We start from the raw sequence: 23442 nt of genomic DNA on the forward strand, positions 1-23442 counted from the left end.
GCTCATTCTTTAGCCTGTTTGAAAAGTATGTGATGGAGAATATAGTCAAATGCGGCTACAAGAATTCCCCGCAGACAAATAGCCAAGTACTGCGGATGTAATTGTAAGTGAAGGACATAAACAGCAGTTTTTTCAGGAAAATTAAAACAGTATATGAAATTCTTTGAGTGAGAAGGGAGCACCAAGAGGACAACATCTTAAATCCTTTCCTGTGGCAGCAGAATAAATACATGGATCTATCGATCTTTAAATATATTTTACAAAAAAATAAACCACGTACAACACCATCTTTCTCAAATAGTGATATTCCAAGGGTTTAATAACGGAGTTATACGATTTCTTTTAAATGAAACAGCAGATGAGGCATTTTTTTAAATTGATATCCAGATTTTACCATAATCTCACTACATAAACTGAAACACACTTCAAATTTTATGCAATTTATACATATGCATTCATTTATATGTATATATCATTTCAATCAAAACTATTGCCATAGCTAAGAGTTGACACATTTACTCTTTTTTTAACATTAATACACGTCACTTAATTAGTAGACTTTTGTTATGCTGTTTTGCACCTACATGTACTTATTGCTCTTCCTTTTTGCAAAATAAAAATGTTTTAGTGTCAGAAACATTGATGTTTTCTCAAACTTTAGAAGATAATTCAAAAGTGGAAGAATAAGTGAAAAAAATATCAAATAAAATGCAAAGCACTGATGAATGCAGAACATTTCCTTCGCAAAAAGGTCTGCTTTGCATAGTTTTTTTTTATGTATTCTATTTGAAATTTCAAATTAGGTTCAAAATGAGAAACACACACAGCTTCACTTTGTGTTTATTACAGAAGATCCATTTGTTAACATGTTAATCAAATCATTCCTCTTTAATTTTTCAAAAATATTACACTTTTTCCTCATTAAAAATAATGTAACTATTTGTTAGATAAATAATTACATTTTGAGTTCAACTACTTCTCAAACTATTCGTTTTGCACGAGGACTTAAATGTAATTTTCTGAACAAAATGCCATCAGTAAATAAATTACTGCAAAAATGTAATAAAAATTCAAATTAAAAATATTCTGTTTCAACACGGAACCTTGTGGAACTCCACATTTAATGTGTTTAAGTACTAATACTTGCCTACTAATGCTTGCCTGTGCAGTAGTTAATCTGTTACAGCACTTGTGAGTGCTGAAACCTTTTAAAAATGTTTTGTTTATGTCAACCACTATCAGAAGTAGGAAATAAAAGCATTTAGGAAAGTACAAACTCAAATAAAATATAACTATTAAAATAGACATAAATAATAAAGTCAAGACAAAACAAAAATGTTTTTGCAACAGAATTTGTGCATCTTTTTTTAACAGGAAGACAAAGAATGAGCCTAAATTGTCATCACTAGCATCATTCTACAATATTCTGTGTTCTATTCAATCTAAAGATTCTCCTGCTTTTCACATGAGGGACGTTTAGCAGAAACATCATTGAGACTTATGATTGCATGCAGTTTAAATAAGCAACAACTTGCAGGATTTACACATACTCTGCACTGGGGAGAGTGAGAATATCCTATTGCTTAAATTTAAAAGTCACCATCCATTTTTACAGTGCAGTTTGCGCAGGGTTTCTGCAAAGAAAATTTTGAATGCCTTATTTATTACGTCATTGACTTCAACTCATCTCGGCATAAATAAAATACAACGCATGATGCTGTTTATTTCCATTTATCCCCAAAATTACAACTTCGAAAAATCCTTTTATCATGAAGTGTTCGTGCCTTCCCAGCTGTGGAGCTCTGACCACCGGGGCCATTCAGTGCGTAGTCATCAGTCACGTGACCAGATTCATGGTCTTCCAACCAATCAGCGCGTAGTAGTTTGAGGTCCTTGAACAGCAATGGCGGAAGCAACAAAGCTAAGTGGGAATGACGCTCCTCCCAAAGAACCTACTGAAATGTCCAGTTACAGGGACTGCGTGGATGTGATGCTGAGGCTCCTTTCAGACTTTGGAAAACAGGTTGGTTAACAAGGTTTAAGTTGAATTCACTCTGAAAATTGGGCCTCTCAGTCTGGGTCGTTAGTTAGCCTTATGCTAATACGTTTAGCAGCCTGACGCTAGCTTCGGCTAGCTCCCCGTTCATTCATTGTTTTGATGCTATTGGACTGTTTGACAGATTTTAATACTTGTAACTCCTTAGATATGCACTAACAGTGGTTGCTACTTAAATTGTGTCACTTAGTTTTGCTTTCTTCTTCTTCGACTGACCATTAATAAATTTAGTCTCATGTGCAGTAGAAATACTTGATATTAGTTTTTGAGTGGACAGAATAACGTTACTTAGCACTGAAATCCTGCAACATCTAACCCGTAAATCTTGTCACTTTCATTTTGAAATATTTACAGGTTTTTTTTAATTATTATTAAAACAGATGTAAATACGAAGAAGTTGTCTCATATATGTTCTCTTACTTTAAATACCCAGTCATATTTTAGTTATGCTTCAGATTAAATTAAATAACCATAACAATGAACAAAGGCACTTCCTTTATGGATTAGGTGAAAAATATAAAATGTTTCTACTGTGTAATTCAATACTCACCATTGCATTGCAAACAAGCTTGTTTATAAAAGGAAATTAATATCACAAATAAGCAAATTTTTACATTACATTAAAAAAAATTTCTTAAACCTTTAATATTCATTTAGTAAAAATAGGAGAAAACTTTTATTGAGCTAATAATATACTGTTGCCAGAGATACCAGTATTCCTGTCTAGTGAAGTAGAAAGAAAAGGGCCCTCCAACTGTGTCTAGGATATTTACATTTCTTTAGCCAGTATTTATCTGTAACTGATTAATGTACAAAATGTTTTGTTATTACTAATAATTTACATTTTTGTATGTTGAATTTTCTTGTCCTTTGTTAAATAGGTTCATTTTAATTAAGTTGCACCAATTAGCCAAACTTTGGAACTGGCTGATTTTTACCTTGAAAATCAGGTAAAATCCAGAGAAATTTTATTTGTTCCCTGCATTAAAACGAAGACCTTCCACTATTTTTGTGTTGTAAAAGCATCAACATACTGTTCTGAATTTAATAAAAACTTAAATAAGAGAAATGGGGACGATCTCCTGAATTATTTCCTTATTTAGATTAATCAAAACTACTAAATGCTCATCATTTATGCTTTATGGTCTTTAAAAATAAAACCGAACTGGTCCGAATTGGAATAAGTGAAAATATGAGAATGATGTCAGCCAGGAAAAGTCAGTACAGTATAGTCCTACAATCGGCATGTTATCATCTCAACTTCAGACCTATTTAAATATTCTGCATTCCTATGTTAAGTTAAATTTTTTTATCATTTGTTTTCAGATGAAGCTCCAATTAGGAGATACTGCTTTGAGAATAGAAGTCAACCATGGCGCTGTGAATCTATCATCACCTTCAGAAGCTCTTCTTCACGGCTATTTGCAGGAGCATATTGCTAAATTACAGGTAAAATGGATGCGTGTTTGCTAGTTTATGTAATAGCGTCGGTGGATAAATTGTATCATTTCACTGTCTGGTGGTTGAAAGGGTTTACACAAATGGATTCACTACAAACACACAAAATATTACCAAGTATTTTTTTTGTTGTCCATTTTTTAGTGCAAATAGTTTAGTGCACTTGAAATAAGACAAAACTAACTTACAAGTAACTTTTCAGCAAGATATAGTAGCTAGTTTTAAATCAATAATTGTTTAATATTAATAAACAAAAACATTAGTTTCACAGGCAGGTTATTTCACTTATAACATGGAGACGTATCTTGTTATAAGTGAACTAATCTGCCAGTACAACTAGTACTTTTTAAATTATTATTAAGGAATTATATACTTATAACAAGCTCCAATTTTCTGCTAAAGAAAGTTATTTGTAAGTTAGTTTTGTCCTATTTCAAGTGCACCAAGATACTGGCACTAAAACCAGACAAAAAAATACTCAGTAGGTTTTTGTAGTGTTTGAATTGATAACCATTATATGATTATTTGCAATAATGAAGAGCTATTGCAGTCTGTGTCATGGGATGCTTTTCTCTGTATTATAATACAGAAATATCTGGTAATATTTGTAACTCCTATTTATTTCTAAATGGATAGTGTGTTCTCTCTCTGTTACTTGCAGGCTGTTTCAGAAAGCCTGAGGTCGCTCATGGAGTCTGAGGATGTTGCTTCTGTGAAAGAAAGCACGTCGGACAAATCTGTCGCGTCACCCTCGCCCAAGGAGCAGACAGCTGCGTCGTCAGAGCTCCAGTGGCCCGGTTCCGAGGCTGCGGAGAGCAAGACTGATGACGTCATGGTCCAGATCCGAGCCGGAAAGTCAGAGGTTGGTCCGCGTCGACGCCGGATCCGTCAGCTGTTCTGGCGGTGACATTTTGGAGCCCTTCACACTCTTGTCAAGCCAAATGAATAATCATAAGTAATTGCTCCCGAGGATGTGAGCATGACGTGCGGCGAGCGCTCGATGGGGACCTGATAGACCGGGTTTCGACAGAGAATGAGGGGCGCTTTAGTGCTGTGCTGGGGTAGAACAGACCACATTGCTAGAGGGTTTTGAGAGAGGGCCAGGTCCTTGATGGATTATGAAGTGGATGCTCATTACTCTGAGATTGCATGTGGATGAAGGACAAGAGGCGGCATTCTGTTGTGCATTTATTTTGGTAGCCAAGCAAACCATATTCATATTCCAGCATGTAATGATTGAAGCAATCTAACTTTTTTTTTCTTTTTTGCTGCCTGAATTTAATGTCTTTCGCTGCATTTCTCATTCTATGTAATACAAATCACCACATCACCCTGTTGCACGACATTAACTAGGACAAAAAAAAAAGAAACATTGCATTCTTCAAACCGATCAGTACCTCATCAATCTATTGTGTCCTATTATCTTTGTTGTGTTTCCAGATTGAGCGGAGAATATCTGCATTTATGGAACGCAAGCAGATGGAGATCAATGAAAACAATGTGCGCGAGTTTTGCAACGTGATCGACTGCAATCAGGGTGAGAACGGAGGAGAGGTTGGGGGTGTGGAGGAGGGAGGAGAGGGATAAAAGGGGCAGGGGAGGGCGGGGGGCTGGGTGGAGAGGGAGCCTGCACACAGATTGCCAATGTTTGGGAGAGAGCTGATTTCCACAGGCGAGAGGTCAGGCTGAACTGCTCCAAGAGGGGGCCTGAAGTAGCTAACACGCTCGGCCTTAAAAATGCAACCCGTTCTGTGCAGAAAAACATGAGACGGGGGGACCTGCTTGAAATTCAAAGCCCGTCTGAGACACCAGTAACACAAAATCACGAGAAGCTGTAGTTCATGTGTGTGATGGATGCTTTTTTTTTTCTTCTCCCACACAAGACATTTAATTAAAATGAGAAAATCTAAATGCTATTTTTGTGGAATTTTATTTGTTGTAGAAAACAGCTGTGCGAGGACAGATGCAGTCTTTACGCCATACCCGGGTTTTAAAAGCCACGTAAAAGGTAAGAACAGCGGACGATCTGCTGCCGTCACGGAACATCAATACATACATGATTCTACATTAATAACAATGAAGAAGTGAAAGTTAAATCCAACCAGCTGGCTAAACATATCGCTTGCATGCAGAGTGTTGCATGCATGTAGGCCTGTCGCGATAAACGATAAATTGATTAATCGTACGATAAATTAAAACTATCGACGTCATTTTAATTATCGGCATTATCGTCTCTTCCGGCCTTTTTCTCTTTCTGTTAATGACACTGAATGAAAAAAGGCTCAACTCCGGTGCTCTCCACTGACTCCTCCCTTCCTCATTTCCTTAGTGTAAAGCCCAGCGCACACTACACGATCTGTCGGCCGATTGTCGGCCCATTTTCAAAACCTGACAGACCACACATTAGCCGACAGAAATCCTAGGTATAACTGTTCGATCGGGTTCGTTCCTGCCGTGTGTCCAACAATGGGCACAAAATAATGGCTACAAGTCCAGTGAACTAATTTTAAAACTAGGCATTAATCAATGCTTTACTACAATCTACCTGCAGTGCATGTGGCTAGTGTCAGTGTAAAGTCCTGACTGAATGAAAATCATTATAACCTATTTACGTCACGTTAACGAAGAACAGCTGAAAAGTTACCGGGTTTATCAACTGCGGTAGCAATTTCGCTCCAACTCCTCCTCTTGTCATTTCTATATTCTTTGCATGTTGAATAAACATTAATGTTGTTTCCACATATCATCTCCAATGTCCGCTGGACTTCGGGTTGCGCCGTTTCAGCTGTTTGGGATTCCCTGACGTAATTTCCCCTCAGAAAGTGCTGAGGAGAATCCGCGCTTTCTGATTGGCTGCCTGTCACATTCAACAGGCTGCGTTAAAGCTCCCAGTCTGGGAAAAACCCTGATTTGGATCAGAGGACGATCTACCGTAACACACCACACAATCTTAGAAAGATCAACGTTTTAAGATTGTTGTAAAGGGAAAAATAGGAGCAAAAAATCATGTAGTGTGAACTATTGCATCAGGTAGTCGATGTGCCCATCTTCTCTATTTAAATCTAATTATTACTGAAGGGCAACATAATATACAGACTTCATAATCTGCACTCTTTTGGTTGAATGCAGTATTTATTTCCACTTTTACTTTATGTTGTTTAGTTTTTTTTTTCAAGTGCGTTTTTTGTTAATGGAGACTGAGAATCCATTTTATTTTTGTTTTTGGTTGTTTTGTTTATTTTGTTTATCAGTTCCAGTGTTTAGTGTTCTTTTGAAAATAAAGTGTATCTATCTTTGGCAAGAAATCGCATGGATTATTATGTCATTTCCATTAAATCAGTGTAAAAAGGTCTTCAAACAATATTATCGTTTATCGCAATAATTTCTGAGACAATTAATCGCTCAGCAAAATTTGCTATCGTGACAGGCCTACATGCATGGCATGCATGTTTTTTGATTTATGGCAATCTACCAAATATTGCATTCAGTCTGTCGTTTGCGGTGTTGCACGCACTTATGTGTGACCACAATCGGGATTGATGTTGTTCGCCTCACTCCTGAGTTACAGCCTTTGTTTATGTTCCTATGGCTGGGCAGTCACACGAGTAGTAAACACTTACGGGCCCCAGACTCGTAGCACCGGGGGAGATGCTGGGGAGCCTCAGAAGGGGCCAACAACCCGAGACTGTGGAAATGCAGCCATAGAGGAGCGGCTTCAAAACATCGAGGCTCATCTCAAACTCCCATCAGGTGAGAAAACCATAAGAAACTTTTGATAATGTTTCAGATTTTGATATAAAATGATGGAGACACATACAAGTTTAAAAAAGTAAGATGGAAAAAAAAAACGTATCTCACATTAAAAGTAAAGAAATGGATAACAGATCATTCAAATATATTTCTTGCTCATTTTGCTCTTATTTACTCTTATGAAACCCCAAGCATATAAATCTTTGATGTGTTTTACTGTTGTTCTTTTTTCCAGTGGGGCCAGTCCCTTTGAATGTTTACCAGAGGCTGAAGAAGATGGAAGATCGCATCCTAGAGTTAGAAGGACTCTCTCCCGAGTACTTTCAGTCCACTGTGAGTCCTTGGGATGTATCATAGATATAGGAGAGCCTTTTCCAATTAATTTGTACTATTATTACACATACAATAAAGCTATATTGCTGGAGTAGAGCGACGTGAGCTAGTAAATGAATAGAATCTAGTTTTAAAAAAAAATCTATTCTAAAGTTTGCAGAGAAAATAAACATTTAGTAACCATCTGTATCTGTTGCACACAAACGTCAATGCATCTTTTGTGGGAGTTTATATGATTAACTATTTTTTATGGATTCCACAAGTATGTCCTACATTGAAGAAAAACAAAAAAAAAAGTTCTGTTTTCACCTTGAGACAAGCCATGTAGGGAGTTGAAAGCAAACATCTAAAATGGAATGGCCCAGTCAAAGTCCAGACCCAAATCCGACTTTGAATCTTGACAATTGCTGCTCATGAATGCTCTCCATCCCGTCCAGACTTTCTATTGACTCAGGAGGGCTGAATATAAACGTCTAACACACACCGTTCTCCGTCTGCTTCAGAATTTGGCTCTACTCTGTGTTGGTCAGTTACATAAAATCCACTCAAACTTGTGGCTGCAAGGTGACAAAATGTGGACAACAAAAGTTTCTAAGAGGGTATGAATACTTTTTCCGGAGGTTTAGATGTCAGAGAACTCTGCTGGTGACCTATTTGCCCACTTAGCTGCACCGTTTAAATCGCAGGCAACACATTCAGATTTACCTTCCAGCATCCACTCAGCTTTCCCAACACTTAACCGTCCTCTTTTCGGAGCCCAGGTGTCTATACCATTTCATGCAATTAGCACAGCTTGTAGTGTCACATCTTGTGTCTGAGCTGAGGGTCTTTGCAATAGATCATCATAGTGTCACTATATATGTGTATATTGCTGCGATTTTCACCTCATTTATTTGAGCCCATTTAGGCCACTTCAGTCTCTGCTATTGTCAAGCGACAGTCATGCGCCTCCTCAGATTTAAATAGTCATTTCACCTCCGAGACACGCTCACTAACCTAAAGTGATGACTCCTTGCACCAACTTTTACTTTATGTCGTTGTTTACCTTGGCTGTGGTAAAGAAAAGCGGAGAGATTCAGCTAACCGCTGTGCTGGACATTTAGATTTGAAACTGACTCACCTGCATTTCTTTTTGTGTTTGAATGGAAAGTGACAGCATATGCTAAAGTAAGCAGGAACTGAGATTGAGAGTGTGTTGAAAAAAAGCTTTTAAAGAACATTTTTAAAGGTGTGTGATGGCCAAATTGCTACGTGGAGTACTGGTTTACAATTGGCACAACCAGAAATCTACTTACCGAGAGGAGTTTCTGTGAGACGCTAATGGAGTTTCATCTTTTATGCTTCACTGCTTCAACACATTTCACTACTCAAGTTGTGCTCTGGCGGATTAGAAACAAAAGGCATCTACTTGGGTTGCAGCTACTTGAACATTTAGGCCGGAGCAAGTCCAGTCAACTTTATTTATTCATACATTAACCATAATCAGTTTTAAGAGGCAATTTTTAGAAAAGTGCAAACAGCAACTATAGATTATCCAAAACAACAAATGCGGAGTATTAAACAAGTGTATAGTTATCGAGAGAAAAATACATACATTAAATTAGCAAAAACACAATAACATGAAATTTAGGTTTCGTTCCAGAACACTTTGACTGTGACAGAAAAAAATCTGATTTTGAGTTGATTCTCAGTAGAAGCAGATCTTTACTTGAACCGCCTGAAGGTGCGCCTGGGATTTATTCAGTAAGCGTTAAATCGATATTTTAAAACCAATTTTTTGTTTACATGGACGTACGCTCAGAGCTTTTAGTTTTATTTCATAGCCTAGCATCAACATTTTCTTTTACATGAAAATGTTTGGTTTGATAATCCAGGAAAAGCGAAATAATCTAACATACTAGAAGTAAAAGCATATAGTCACCTTTCTAAGATAGTGGCCTAAGTCATGTTTTGCCACAAGTAAGGGGGGGAGGTGAAGAGTTTGCCTAAAATATCTTTTGGAAAGAGAAAGGGCTAAGCAATTTTAAAGATGCTGACGGTAGAAAAAGATGAGCTTTTCCTCTCTTTTTAGTCCAGATTCTCAAATGATTTCATATTAAACCTGCGAGAGATCGGCACAGTCCATCAAACTCGAATTGATAAGCTAAAGGAGTCTGTCCAGCGTGTTGGTTGTCTAAGTGTGCTTGAGATGCTGCATGTCTCCTCATACTAGTATTTCTCAGCACAGCATGCCGCTTCTGTGCAAGTGGCGCTCTCCATCTGCTTTTGACTCGCTGCATGTTTGTGTGAGCAGAGCAAGAGATGTCGAGTGTCTTTGAATAAACGAATGAAGATGGGGGTCTTTTATATTCGGAGTCTCCTCCCTCTTCCCTCCTCTTGTTTTTTTCTCTGCTGTAGTTTGGTGTTTAGTGAAAAGCGGCGCACAGTTGGCCCATGATTTTAGGAACAACATTCTAATACTCGGCATAGAGAAGGCTCCATAAGCAATTCTAAAGGATTTTATAGACGGAGCGAAGCAGATGCCAATTTAAAACATATTGCTAGGAGCAGTAGGACCTCTCTTTTTCCACTGTAACCAAAGACGTTTGCAGAATGATACTCCCACGATTTTACTCCCTCTATTGTCAAAATATCCAATAAGGAAAAAATATCCCATGGGAGTAAAGGGTTTCTCATAAATCACATGCTGTGTCTAGTTTTCTTTGTATAAACAACAAGTGACTCAAAGTTTGTAAGTTTTGATTCTGCTCAGAAATTGCACAAATCAACTAGTTTCAATGCTTGCTTGCGTTGCAGAGTCACCTCCACAAGCGGCCTAAGACGTCCACCGCTCAGGTCAGCACTTTTCTGTTTTCTTCTCAGCAACGTTTCATCTCTTGCCGAGCAAATTTCAACCTCTCATTTGTGCCTCATCTCCTTCAGGCCTGCACTCTCACAGAGCTGGATGAGAAGATTAGCGCGGTGAAAGCGGCGCTCCTCAAGAGGGTTTCTGAGTTTGGGCCGGGATACGGGACCGATTGTCCACTCTGATGCACGTCTAAGCACAATAAAACCAGTCAAGAATTCAACATAAGCATTGTGTGCCTTTTTGTCAATGCTCGCCAAGTCATCAGACACGGCAATAACTTTTAAACACACGCTGATCCGAATACAGTTTGTCCTGTTTATTCTTACGACCTGTTTATTGCTCTATTCTTTTACCCACCATTAGATCCAAATCACAAATATGCAAATGTATAGATTTAGATTCACTTGCAATACATTACAATCAAATAGTTTGATGCTAATTTGAATACATGCTGCTTTATTTAATTATAATAATAATACAACTACAGAAGTTAAGCACATAATTGGAAAATGTTATCTTTCTAAGGAGGCCCAGGTGATGGTAGAGTCATTGACTTTGCAGCAATCCCTCATTTTACAGGTGAAGAATTGCTGACATTTGTGTTGAAGTGAAGTTTTTGCTGGCCCTACACTAGATCCACATACTTTATGTACTTAGTTATGTGCTACCATATATGGTGGTGATGGCTTGTGTTGGGGATTTTTGTATTTCTTTTTTCTTATTCAGGAAGAACAAAGATATGAGCTACGAATTAGGAATACACCGATTTTCAGTTTTGTTGGCTGATCATCGATCTTCTAATTTGGCTGTTTTTTTTTTGTTTTTGTCTCTAAACTTGCTCCAAATATAGCGACAAAGTCACTAAACTGCGTGACTTGTTAAACCGCACGTGCTGAACATAAATGGACAGCGACTGATTTTCAGACCTTTGCAGAAGTGGATAAAATTGGTTTTTCATTCATGTGTCGCCCGATCATCCAAAATTAAGAAACCTATCGGTACACCTATACTATGAATACAGTTGTCAACTTGAAAGATTTTTTATCATTTAAGTTTTATTTTTCATGATTATGAATTACTGCATTCTGTCAAATGCTAGAATGCACCACTTAAAAAAAAAAATACAAGAGCACTTTTAGTTGGAGTTTAACATAAAGCCAGATAAACTTCTGGTGTATTGATCAGGTATCACCTCCTTTTGGTGTCTATGAAATTAATTAAAGCTGTACTAGAAGGGCTACAATTGATCAAACCCAAAAGCAGCAATCATTTCATAGGAGGGGGCCACTAGAATATTGCCCTTCTCTTATTTTGTGAAGTTTCACATTTGCCTAGAATCAGTGTCACTACTGTCATCATGAGGCGATAGCTGGTTGTCCTTTGCATTGGTATGTTCTACCAGAGGACGTGGTGTTATTCTCAGCTCTGTTTCAAGAAATGAGAAGAGTTTCAAGAAGACAGGGACGTAACTTTAGGATAGTTGCCTCCTAAAGTCACCAGTGTGAATGGTTCTGACCAAACAATCAGAAAAGGCCCTGAGAGATCCATTGGCGGGAATACTACTGCACCATGTGGAGTTCCTGCAATTAAATGTTGGAGAAATGGTTTGGTCTAGCTGTAGCACTGATTTTTTGTGGAATTATCCACCTCCTCTGTAGCTGGAAAGTTTTCTTTTCTATCAAACATTGTGGCGTCTTTGACCTCCAAACACATGACACAGTCTGTATCAGTATATTCACTTATTTTGTTATTGAGCTCTGATGCATCATCAAAGGATTTCCCTAATTTTTCTTTTTCTGTAATTGTTCTCTAAATAGATGTTTTTGCTTTTCTTTGTGAGATAATTGGTATGTCTAATTTAATCATAATTTAGGAGTGAACGATGTAATTTGATAACAGTTTGCTTTCATATTTTAGTCAGGTTACCGCTAAGCAATCTAGAAATAAAAGTAAAGTGTATTATTATTATTATTATTATTAATATTATTATCATGATAGATGCAAAACCTCAATGTAATTTATTTTGAAAGCTTCAGGTCTTGTTTTGAATTTAAGTGTCCGTCCCTTCAAATTAAGTTATTTTGTTGGTTTAAATAGAAACTGTATCAAACCAAATTATAATGCACCCTTAAATAATTCTGAAAATGTTTTTTTTAAATCAGAGGCTTGGTAATTTAATCTTCGGCAATGATGGGAAGGTGTGTGGGCGTGTGCGTGAGTGTGTGTGTGTGTGTGTAATCGAGACGAACCTCTGTGAGAGAGCACCTGATTTATCTTCCCGACCGCTGTGTGACGATGATCACCCCTAATGGTTGTCATTATAACAAATGACCTGATTACTGCAACTCTGTTTGGAAAACATACTGGAGACCCAACAAACCAGCATTAAATGGGACGCCGCTGCGTTTGACACTGTGACATGTACATAAAAGGCTTGTGCGCACGGATTTTTCGCTGAAGGAATAATTATGCGTTTCCCCTTTATGAGAAAACCTGAAGAGCTGCTGCGTTTTGGGAAAACTTGTCTTTGATTTGACAGTTTCATATTTATTTCTTGCGTTGGAGACATGTCTGTCTTTTAAAACTTCGTAACCCTCATTAAAGCTCACTTTCAATTTTCAAATTAGACATTAGTTTTACATTTAAAATTACAATACCTAAAAGAAAAAACAGCGAATGATGTAACGGCAAAAGGATGGAGCTTTGTTGTATTATTTTATTTTTGCATTACCAACTAAGATATTTACTTTGCTAAAGAGCCATTTGTGAATCCTAAGAAATTGAAGACATTCAAAGGAAGTTCAACATGATCCATTGTACTGCTTCAATAAGGGGTTTGTGTGGAAGTGCTAATGGTGCATACGTAACACCCACTACAATTATTCTAAACACTGTGCACAAAAGCCTGAAAAAGGTAGTTGTTTGGCTACGTGACCCCAAGAAACCACTCTTTTCTAAAGTTGTGAGCTTTGGAGATTGTTTTCTTCTCCCTTGATCTGCTGCCATGCTGCTTCTGTTCTCTTGTCGTTTATAATGGCTTACCAAAAAAACATACTGTATGTTACAAATGAAACACATTGACCAAAACCTCAAATCTCATCCCGTCATGTTCAGGTGTTGGTTATGATACAGCACTTTTTGTATAGTGCATGCATACTGGGATGAAGGATGTGGAATATTTTGTGTTCAACTGCATCCGGATGAGTTGAACTACCTTTGCTGTGATGTCACTGTCTCATTTGATTTGTTTTCCATATCTTAGTCGCAGCAATCTAGGGATGAAGGTTCAACTCTAGCCGTGGGCCCCCTAGTGGGCAAATAGTCATTTGCTTGAACAGAATAATCAGAGGCGTAGTTTTTCAGCAGCTTGATAGCATAGCAAGTAATGAAACATTTTTTTGCATATTTGAAGTTTGAATCGCCTGAGAGCTATTCCCAAAACATACACTGAAATTTTGTAATTTTGTTATTATTTTTTTTTATTGTGACATAATATAATTGCTGTAAATGCAAAAAATGTTTGTGGTCTTAAAAACTGTAACAAGATCTGCATGCACTTTATTCCAATCAACAGAGCAGCCATTTAGCAGGTTAGAGACGTTTATTGCAATTGTTTGATCTTTTAAGTATATTAGGAATGAGCTTAAAGGTTTGATCTTCATACAGTTTTGTAGATACCAAGTGGTTCAGTGGTGCAGTAAATGCACCAAGTAAAATATCCCTTGTGTCTGAACTGGATCTTTTCATGACTGTTCTGATCGCATTTCACTTTTATCCTTTGGTTTTTGTGTTAATCACTCCTTTTTGAACTGGAAGAATTTCTCTTTATAACGTATGAAAGTGCACATTGGAAAAAGTAACAAGTTCATGAAAGTATAAAAAGTACATTATCTCAAGTACATTAACTCTCTGCAACCCAGAGTGATTTTCAATGAATAGACATAGCAAAGGCAGTTGTTTTCTGTCTAAACAGCATAAGATTGTTGTTGATAAACCAGTGGTGAAAAAGACATCTGCATAGGACATATATTGATGTCTCAGTGCTAACAAATTGCTAACCAAGCCTACCTTTCATAGTCTTTTGACCAAATTTGGGGGAAAAAAGTACTTTTCGTTGTATTTTTGGGTCATGTTTGTGGGAGGCAAGTTTCTCAGAAAAGAAAGAAAAACCTCATACTCTGAGCTTCTTTAAAAAAAATGCAAGTGATTAACTGCAAAATAAAGACATTTGGAATATATCAGTTTATAAGCCTGGCTCTGGTCAATATCTTTGATTAAAGCAACTCCTGGGAAGTTTGTGTTTTGCTAAAACTTGTGAAAGTCTTTCTAGTGACTGAACGATGCTGAAGGTGTGACAAACTGACATGTACAGAGAAGTCCACCCTTCTCGCGTCTTCAGAAATTACTGTAACTCCCCTTCCTCCTCTTTGTTTTCGCTCTTTTTACATCATGTCACAATTTATTTCAGACTTGATTGATGGAGTGACCTGAATAAGCCAGAGGATCTTGCATTGTGATTTTTTTGGGAAGAGAGTGGGGGGAACTTTGAGGGGGAAGATATTTCATTCTTGAAGCGGAAATGAGGAAGTTTCTTTTCACCCCGTCTTTCAGGTGTACCCCGCTTGTTGACGGCTCTGTCCGTCTCTTGCTCATACAACTGGAACCCTTGGCGCAATGAGGGGGCCACAATGTGCAGAGAAGGGGAGGTGGGAGGGCACTTGAGCTCTGTCGATATGAATGTGGGGAGAGGGTTGGGTATTCTCATTGTTCCCTGGAAGCTTTTGTCTCAGACACAGCCCCCTTATGAGGGTTAATGAGGACAAATTGGTCTGAGTGTAACAAATGGATTATGGAGCGGGACAAAAGCTTGTATTTGGTGTGCTGCTTTTGTTGGGATCCACCCATCATCTGCCTACTGAGCCAAACGTGCCGAGAAGAGCCTACAAGGACATGGATTGCTAAATATCTTATGATTATCTGGTCCTAGTGTGAAGATACACCTTGCAGGATACTTTTTTTTTAGTTAGATTTCATTAAAATGTAATATACACAGCAATGTGATAAGTTTTCCTCCCGATGTTGCTGATTTCTTAAAGTTAATATGTCGACATTAGTTTCAGTGGTTAGTGCTCCAGGGTTGGATGGGCATAGCGTATCCTTTTAAAATCACAATGAACCACTCACTTCCTATTGACTCTGTAATTCCTGCCTGTCAATCAGTCCCCTCTTCTGCTCCGTGTCTTGAAATGTACTTGGGAAGCTCGGTAAAAAAGACACAGAGGTGTTCCTTGTCTTCTGTGCGTCCAGTTGTATTTTTTTATTTTATTTTATTTTTTTGTGGGGTCGAAGGAGAGGATTCATATCCATTCATATCTCGCAAACTCTTAATGGGCTCCAAGCCCTCCAAAAAGAAAGCTCTTTCCTGTGACTAGTCAGCTCCAGTCTTTATTCATCTGTGGCTCCGTGTCAAAAAAGACTGTTGCTCGTTTGTCGCTCGAACAATGAGGAACAAGGCTGAATCTCTGGCTGGGAACAAAAGATGGAAAACAGGCTTTTCACTCTGCAGAACATTAGATTCTGACACATTTTGCCATGGCAGTTTTTTTTTTTCCCTCCCCATCCTGAGTGCTCTGGCTCCGGTCTTATAAAGAGACCACCTGTTGGCAACAAGCCCGTTCTTCATTACTGACAGGCCTATTATCGCAGGATGAGGAGCACCACAGGCTAACTTTTTTAAGTTAACCCTGCTGCAGTTTCTAAACCTCGCCAATTGGGAAGCACAGATTACGTGATAGCACTGGAAAACCTATTTCTGCTCATAATTTTGTATGTTGCGCATGAGTAAGGGCTGTGAGGGAAGTACTTCATTCATGTCCTTGTTAGGCGCAAATGTTACAAACCGTTCGGCTCGGCTGTGGACAGATTAAATCAACTACAGGGAGGGATTCTGAACCATTTTCAGGAATTTTGTGAGTTTTTTTTTTTCGAAAACATCAAAATTTGTCTTTAGTGTTCAGTATACAAAATAATTAATATGCCTTGCACTTTTTTATCACTTTATTACATTACAACTACAGACTTGAGTATGTTTTGTGTGGATTTTACCATATGTGATAGACCAACAGAAAGCAGTGCCTAAGAGTGAAGTGGAAATATTATGTTTTTTTGCTTTTGTTTTTTTACAAATAAAGAGCTGAAAAGTGCGGCGTGCAATAGTATTCAGCCACTTTTGCGTCCATATTGGTTAACATAGCTTTTGCTCCAATTATAGCAGCAAGTTTTTTCTGTGATATGACTCTGAGTTTGCTGAACATTGACTTTTAATCGCCACTGATTCTTAATTGAATTGTGATAAATTAATCTGCATTGATTAAAAACATACAGCTCTGGCTTCCACCACTTATATCTGACCAGTATTTCCTCTGTCATGTTTGCTGTGTCTCCCCTATGGGCTGTGACACACTGCAAGAGAAGCTCTTATGTTTATATTTTTTTTCATTCTTTTACTGAATTCTTCTGTCAAGAGACGCCCACCTGAGCCACAAATGTCTGCAGCTCCTCCTGAGTTACCATCGGCCTCTTGGCTGCTTCTCTGATGAATGTTCTCCCACAAATAGGTGCCACATTTTTTAGATTTTTATTTCCTTTGCAAAAATGGAAAGTTCTTTTCTGCCGTATTATGTTGGGAATAATGTCAGCATATAAAATCCAGTTAAAATATATCAAAGTTTGTCTAAAAAACAGTTTACAGTTACTTTTACAAGACCCTGAAAGTATAATAAAAAAAATACCATGATGAATGTATGACATAATCAAGCATGTAGTTCTGTTTTGAACTGATTCTCATAAATACAGTCTGACGGGAAACAAGACAGGTTTTTTTTTTTCTTCTTCTTCTTCTTCTGTCTGATTGTGTGAAGATTTCAGGGTTAAATGATTTGTTTATGAAGCTCTGAAAACCCAAATATTTCTATTGTGGCAAGCATAAAATCTAGAGTTTGGTCGAGGCATCGGGGAAACATGAAGATTGCTTTCTCCTCTGAAAGGCAACTTTAAAAGCAGCAAATATCTTTATAATGCTCATGTCAAAGTATACCCAGCCCAGTTGTTGCTTATTCGCAAACATCCAGGCGAGCGGGAGGGGACGCGTGCACCTGTGAGCATCCCACAAAACGCAGACAACACAAGAGAGAATCCCCCTGCAGCCCACAGGCTTGCGACAAGAGGCAGTCAGCTGTGCGCTGTGGCCCTGCTGCATGGTCTCCAGGCACTCTGGAGTTAAATGTTCCTGTGATATTGCCAGGAGGGAGCAGCGGGAGTTGAATTCAGGCAATTACAATCAAGTCAGGGCATAGTTAGTGCGTGGGCCCTGGCAGCACCTGAGCTGGATGCTGATGAGACACTTAGCCCTAAACCCTCATGCATTGGCCCAGGCACTGCGTCGAGCGAGCTCCCCCTCCTTCCTCCCCAGCTCCCCCTCCTTCCTCCCCAGCTCCCCCTCCTCTCCCTCTCCTCCCACAGCAGCAGACCCCCTACTGGACACTTCCACTTCCCTTCACCTCATTTAGGCCTCTAGAGCTCTCTCACCCTCTCCCTCTCTGGCCCTCACATTGCAATACTTGGGCTTTATATAGGTGGCGTGGAGTACTGCACTCAATCACTCTTCATTCATTCACACTGTACAATAATAGACTACTACTTCGATATTGTCCTTCAAGCACCTGTGCATAGCGGAGCGTCGAACCTGTGCTGTGTCATTGCAAGTTCTTGAAATATGTGAAGAGTTACTTCTCCTAAATGCATAAAAAAAACAGCAGAAAAATGTAGAAAAGAGGAGCCTTTGATCATTTTAAGACTTATCATGGTGTGTAGTGAAAAGATTTTTTCTGAAGACTCAACCTGCACATATGTTCATTTGAGTACAGAACTGTGTTCCCCACCTGATGCATTATAGCAACAGAAAGAGGTTGAGCCGTGTCACACCGCTTGACGGTTTAACATGCTGTCGCGCTACAACTATAAACGTTATTGTACTTTATTACGATTTTATCTTATAGACCAGCACAAGGTCATGCATCATGGTGAAGTGTTTGCAAATAAATATCTAAAAAGTGTGGCTTTTATTTGGCCTTTCTAAGGCACTATGAAGGAACAGTTTTTGGTGCCATTACAGGTGCAACGTTTTGGACTGTTTCTCTACATTTAGACACTGAACATGTGTCTCTGTTTGGCTTTGCAAATTATCTGAAGCTCAGCTAAACTGGATGAAAGGCATATGTGAACAGCAATTGGATTCAGCTCTGGATATGAACTTGGCCGTCCTGTCTCATTTCTTTTTAAAATCTAACAAATTAACAAAATATTGTATCTTTTTACATTTACAGTTGATGTCTGGCTAGTAGGTAGAGATATTCATGTTTTCTTCTAGGATATCTCCATTTACCTAAATCCGTCTTCCTACAATTTCCCTGTTTCTGCTGAACAAAGGTATCTAAACATTGCTATGCTGCCACGGTGCTCCTTATCATGATAGTTTTGTGAAACATTTTGCATCTATGTCAAATAACTCCAATTTAGTCTCATCTGATCAGGGTCATTCTTCTACGTTATTGCTGTGTTTTCTTCATGAAGTGTGGCAAACTTTGAATCAGGATTATTCTTACCACTCTTCCATGGTGATTTATGGATTGCATGACTAAGAGATTATTCCACCTCTGCTGTGAATCTCTGCAGCTCCTCCAGAGTGACCATCTCTTGGCTGCTTCTCTTATCAACAGTTAATGGCCTTGTGTTGGTAGGTTTGTAGCGGTGCCATAGTTTTTTCATTGGCAAATGAGGGATGTGCTCTGAGAGATGTTCAAAACCTTGAATGTTGTTTTTATCCCTAAACCACAACCTGACCTGTCTCGCATGCTTCTTGATCTTTATGATTTTGCTTGTTCACTAATTCCAAAATGTCTTCTAGGGGTATTAGAATAAATGGGGGTCAACACAGAAGCAAGCCACTCTTTACAGGTTTGTATTTGTAAAAACGGACATCTGTAAAACATGTTTATGGTCCTTCCGTGTCACACTTGCGTGTTGCTTCGTGTTCGTCTCTTGTATAAAATCCCACCAAAACCCACTGAAGTTTATTGTTGCAGTGGGCGAAGATATAGGAGTTCAGTAGGTAGACATAATTGTGTGCAGCACTGTGTCGTCAGTCGCAGGTGTCGAAGCGGCATGTCTCACCTGAGGCGCTATAGTAAGAGAAACAGAGGAGTAGTTCTTGAAAATCTATGACCCAAGAATATGGAATCAGGCACTACAGCAGCCACACTCTTAGCCCCTTTTTTCCCCTGATAAGATGCTCTCAGCTCTTTCTGAGGGAAAGCCTCCTGGTTCCCGCCCTCTCTCTGCCACCACACTTTGCTGAAGTATCATTAAGGTTGTAAAGCACAGGCTTACACAGAACTTGGATTGCTACAGATGTATAGATTCGTAGGTAAAACACACGATGTTTTGCATGGGAAGATCTGAGGGTGTTATCTGAAATGAGGGGGCCATAGGAGAGATTTCACTCGCTGCTTCATCTATTCTTTCTGTGTGCATGCATCTTTCATGTGTCACTTTAGTGCTATTTCTTGTGAGATTGCTAGCTTTGCTCCTCAATCTACTACCATTGCCCATGTGTGGCAGTGCTTGTTAGTTAGAACTGGACGTAGTATTTGGCAGATCCGAGGGTAAAGGTGGGACACCCCTTTCACAAATTTTGCCATAATGGCTGTCTTTTGATTTTTCCTGGACTTTGAAGACTAGCAGGGATTGTCTGTTTGAAATTATTCCATTTTGGCGGCGAAAAAAGAAAATGGATTGTGCTGATCCTGTTTTGTTCCTGTGGTAGGGGACGGGGGGAGGATGCAGGGGGGGACGGCTGCAGTATTATCCCGAGCTGACACGGGTGGCGAAGAGGCAATCACAGTGGGCCCTCGCTCTGACAAAAACACTCCATCTGCAAGGAGAGGAGGAAATCATACCACAATGATGTCTGACTCTTCTGCCTCACTCTGGCAGCTGGGCCCTGGGACCCGCGGACTGGCAACCGCCTCCACAACGGCTTCTATACAAACACACAAACACCACACTACTAAATCAGCAGCTGTAACACACAAAAGCAATGCACCTGCCTTTACACAACAAGAGCAGAGCCTATCTTCGGTCTAAAAGTTTCTTTGACTGATCAAACTAGTTAGAATAACAATTTCATTAGTGATACTGTCAATATGTCGTTGCTGCTTAAAGGTGGATCTGAAGAGTAACTGTAGAATTATGTTTATTTTAAGATTTTAAGCCCACACTGATGAAACTATCTTTTAGAATATAGCTAAGAAAATTGGTGGAAAAATATTTATGGTTTTTACCAGGGTAAATTGTAATCAATATTTTTGGGCAGTAGTGACGCAGGTTCAACAACTACAAGACTATTTACTCAAATTAATTAATTTGGATTACAAAATAGTCAGGATCCAATTCGTTGTATTTATTTTTTTTTTACTTAAAGCTTAGAAAGAACAGTAAATTTTTGACTCATTTTTAGTCATAAAATTGAAAAATTGTACCCCTTAAAATTGTAAAAAGCGTTTTAACCTCTTCTGTGACAATCCTCAGCTAATAAGCTCCATTTATCAGCAACAACAGCATCTTGTGTTAGGAAGCTCCGCTAGCTAGCATGTTTAGCATTAGCTTTAGCGCCGTGGCTAAGCTAGCTTAAACCAGATGCCTAAAATTGTTGTTCTTGCACAGTAATTTCCTCAATCACATCTTCCAGCATATTTTTCTAATGGAATATGCAGTCATAGTAAAACCATTGATAGCATAAGTAGCTTCACTGTTCAGCAAGTCTTACAACAAAACACTCAGTACTCATTATTTGTGTTGTTAGGCATTAGAGTCAAGATTTTAACAATATCTTTGTTACTGTTAATATTTTGTTACTTCTTATATCAGATAAAGCAAATGCTTCACAAATTACATATTGTATTTTAAGAATCTAATCAGAGGCAAACATTTTTGTTCCAGGTTTGACTTGCTTTCAGATTGTGATATTTATTCTTGCCTATTTCTTTGGCTGTCAAAATTTTTTAAAAATGTCCGTTTTAAGTTTTAACAAATACAAAATAATTGTCTCATACTCTGCGTTAAATGATCTCTGTAGAGTGTAAAATCCTCCAAATCAGACATAAACAAAGTATTTGACATTTTAAACCACAGATGATCAATTGTAGTCCAAACTCATAAGAAAAGGTCAAATAGGTTTTTAGCTTTGTGCTGGCAAGTAGCTACAGATCAGATGCTAACTTTAGCTTTCTTAGTCAGTTGAAATATTCTCACACTGTACCTTGACTGTCACTGGTTTTTTCTTTTGCATAAACAAACTACTGCACTGCAAAAACACAAAATCTTGCCAAGTATTTTGGCCTAGTTTCTTGTACAAATGTCTTGGTACACTTGAAGTAAGATAAATCTAACTTACAAGTCACTAATGTGAGTTATTCACAATATACTAACTTACAAGATATAGGAGCTTGTTTTAAGTCAATAATTCCTCAATATTGATGAAAGAATTTACTACTTCACCAGCAGATTATCACACTTATAACAGGACATTTTTTACATAAATAAAATAATCTGCCAATGGAATTAGTACTTTTTCATCAAAATTAAGGAATTATTGACTTAAAACAAGCTCCTAATTATCTTCATATCTTGTAAGATAGTTTTGTTTTTTTCAAGAGTACTAAGATATTTGCACTAGAAACTAGAATAGAGATACTTGGTAACATTTTGTGTTTTTGCAATGAGTAATTTAAAAGTGGTTCTTCCATGATTATGTCATCCACTGCTGTTGGTCAACCTGAAGACACCTTTATTAGTAAGCACTGTCTATTAATTTCAGGACAACTCCAAAACTGCTTTCTTTTGAAAATAAGAGCCTCATACATAAATCAATGATTTGTAGTTTTAAGAACTCACATTCAAATCTGGGGTCACAGTAATACCTTACATTACTATTATTTCATGGCAGAAAATAGGCAAACTTACTTGACTAGAATCGCAATTATCGGGACATTTTAATTTGTTTATTTCACATTTATTACAGCAAGAACAAGACATAAAATAATTCTGCATTGAAAAAACTATGCTCTTCAGGTCTATGGATCCTCTAGCCACAGGCTATTTTCACAATATTATGAGATCCCACAAGTGAATATTAATTATTACTCAGAATTTTAATTATTCTCTTGCTTTGTATTCACTACAATGTTAAGTTTTTGTGTGTGATGCTTTAATTTATTTGCAGAAAACAAAGATAATTTGGAGGTGAAGGGCAGAGACGCAGCAAGAAAAATAAGCATGTTGAACGACCTGTTAGCATTCTGTAGTGTCATCTCCTCCCCTCTGTGGCCCGTACCTGGGGATCAAACGCACCTCTTTGTGAGTAAGGCCTGACCCCCCGCTATTAGCAAACAGAGAAGAGCCCAGCTGACACCACTCTTGAGATGTGCCATGTAGACGGAGGCCTGTGATTACGGCACAATCCTGAGGAGACAGCCCTCCACTTCCCTCCAGCCCCAACCTCAGCTACGCACACACACACACCCGTGCACGCAAAATTCACCTGCCTCCACCCCCTCCTCTAATACAGACTCACCCACCTCTAAAATAAATGTTAATCTCTCTCCCAACTGGCTGCTTCTGAGCCCTCGTTGACACATATAGAGCCATCCCTTAGCCATGAATAATCAATGAACGTATTGCCATAGCAGGTCATTTCTGCTCGCCTATACAGCCGCAGATTAGAGATTGGATGTTTTAAATTCTGTGGGGGGAAGGAAAAGAGAGTGCGTTTCTTTTTTTTTCTTCTTTTTTGCTTCGATTTTTTTTTCTCTCTGTGTATTTTTTTTAGTGTGGATGGAGAAGCCCACTCTGAAATACAACGTGTCACAGAGGAACATCG

General features: G+C 38.4%; 1 protein-coding gene across 1 annotated transcript; it reads left to right on the top strand.

Annotated features, from left to right (window-relative positions):
• The first annotated feature begins 1888 nt into the window (after positions 1-1888).
• On the top strand, positions 1889-16848 carry mbip (MAP3K12 binding inhibitory protein 1). The gene is made up of 9 exons (XM_032547995.1): positions 1889-2023; positions 3383-3505; positions 4176-4376; positions 4955-5051; positions 5457-5522; positions 7112-7264; positions 7500-7597; positions 10394-10432; positions 10520-16848. Exons 1-9 carry the CDS (start codon positions 1904-1906, stop codon positions 10625-10627), a joined length of 1005 nt encoding a protein of 334 aa, XP_032403886.1. The 5' UTR covers positions 1889-1903; the 3' UTR covers positions 10628-16848.
• Positions 16849-23442: the final 6594 nt, after the last annotated feature.

Source organism: Xiphophorus hellerii, chromosome 19 (assembly GCF_003331165.1).
Source record: "Xiphophorus hellerii strain 12219 chromosome 19, Xiphophorus_hellerii-4.1, whole genome shotgun sequence".
Taxonomy (NCBI): Eukaryota; Metazoa; Chordata; class Actinopteri; order Cyprinodontiformes; family Poeciliidae; genus Xiphophorus; species Xiphophorus hellerii.

Excerpts from the sequence above, each read along its gene's own strand:
- mbip (XM_032547995.1), top strand. The coding sequence starts at position 1,904 with ATGGCGGAAGCAACAAAGCTAAGTGGGAATGACGCTCCTCCCAAAGAA. Across the intron at positions 4,377-4,954 it reads TCCGAGCCGGAAAGTCAGAG|ATTGAGCGGAGAATATCTGC; the intron begins GTTGGTCCGCGT and ends TTGTGTTTCCAG. Across the intron at positions 10,433-10,519 it reads CTAAGACGTCCACCGCTCAG|GCCTGCACTCTCACAGAGCT; the intron begins GTCAGCACTTTT and ends CATCTCCTTCAG.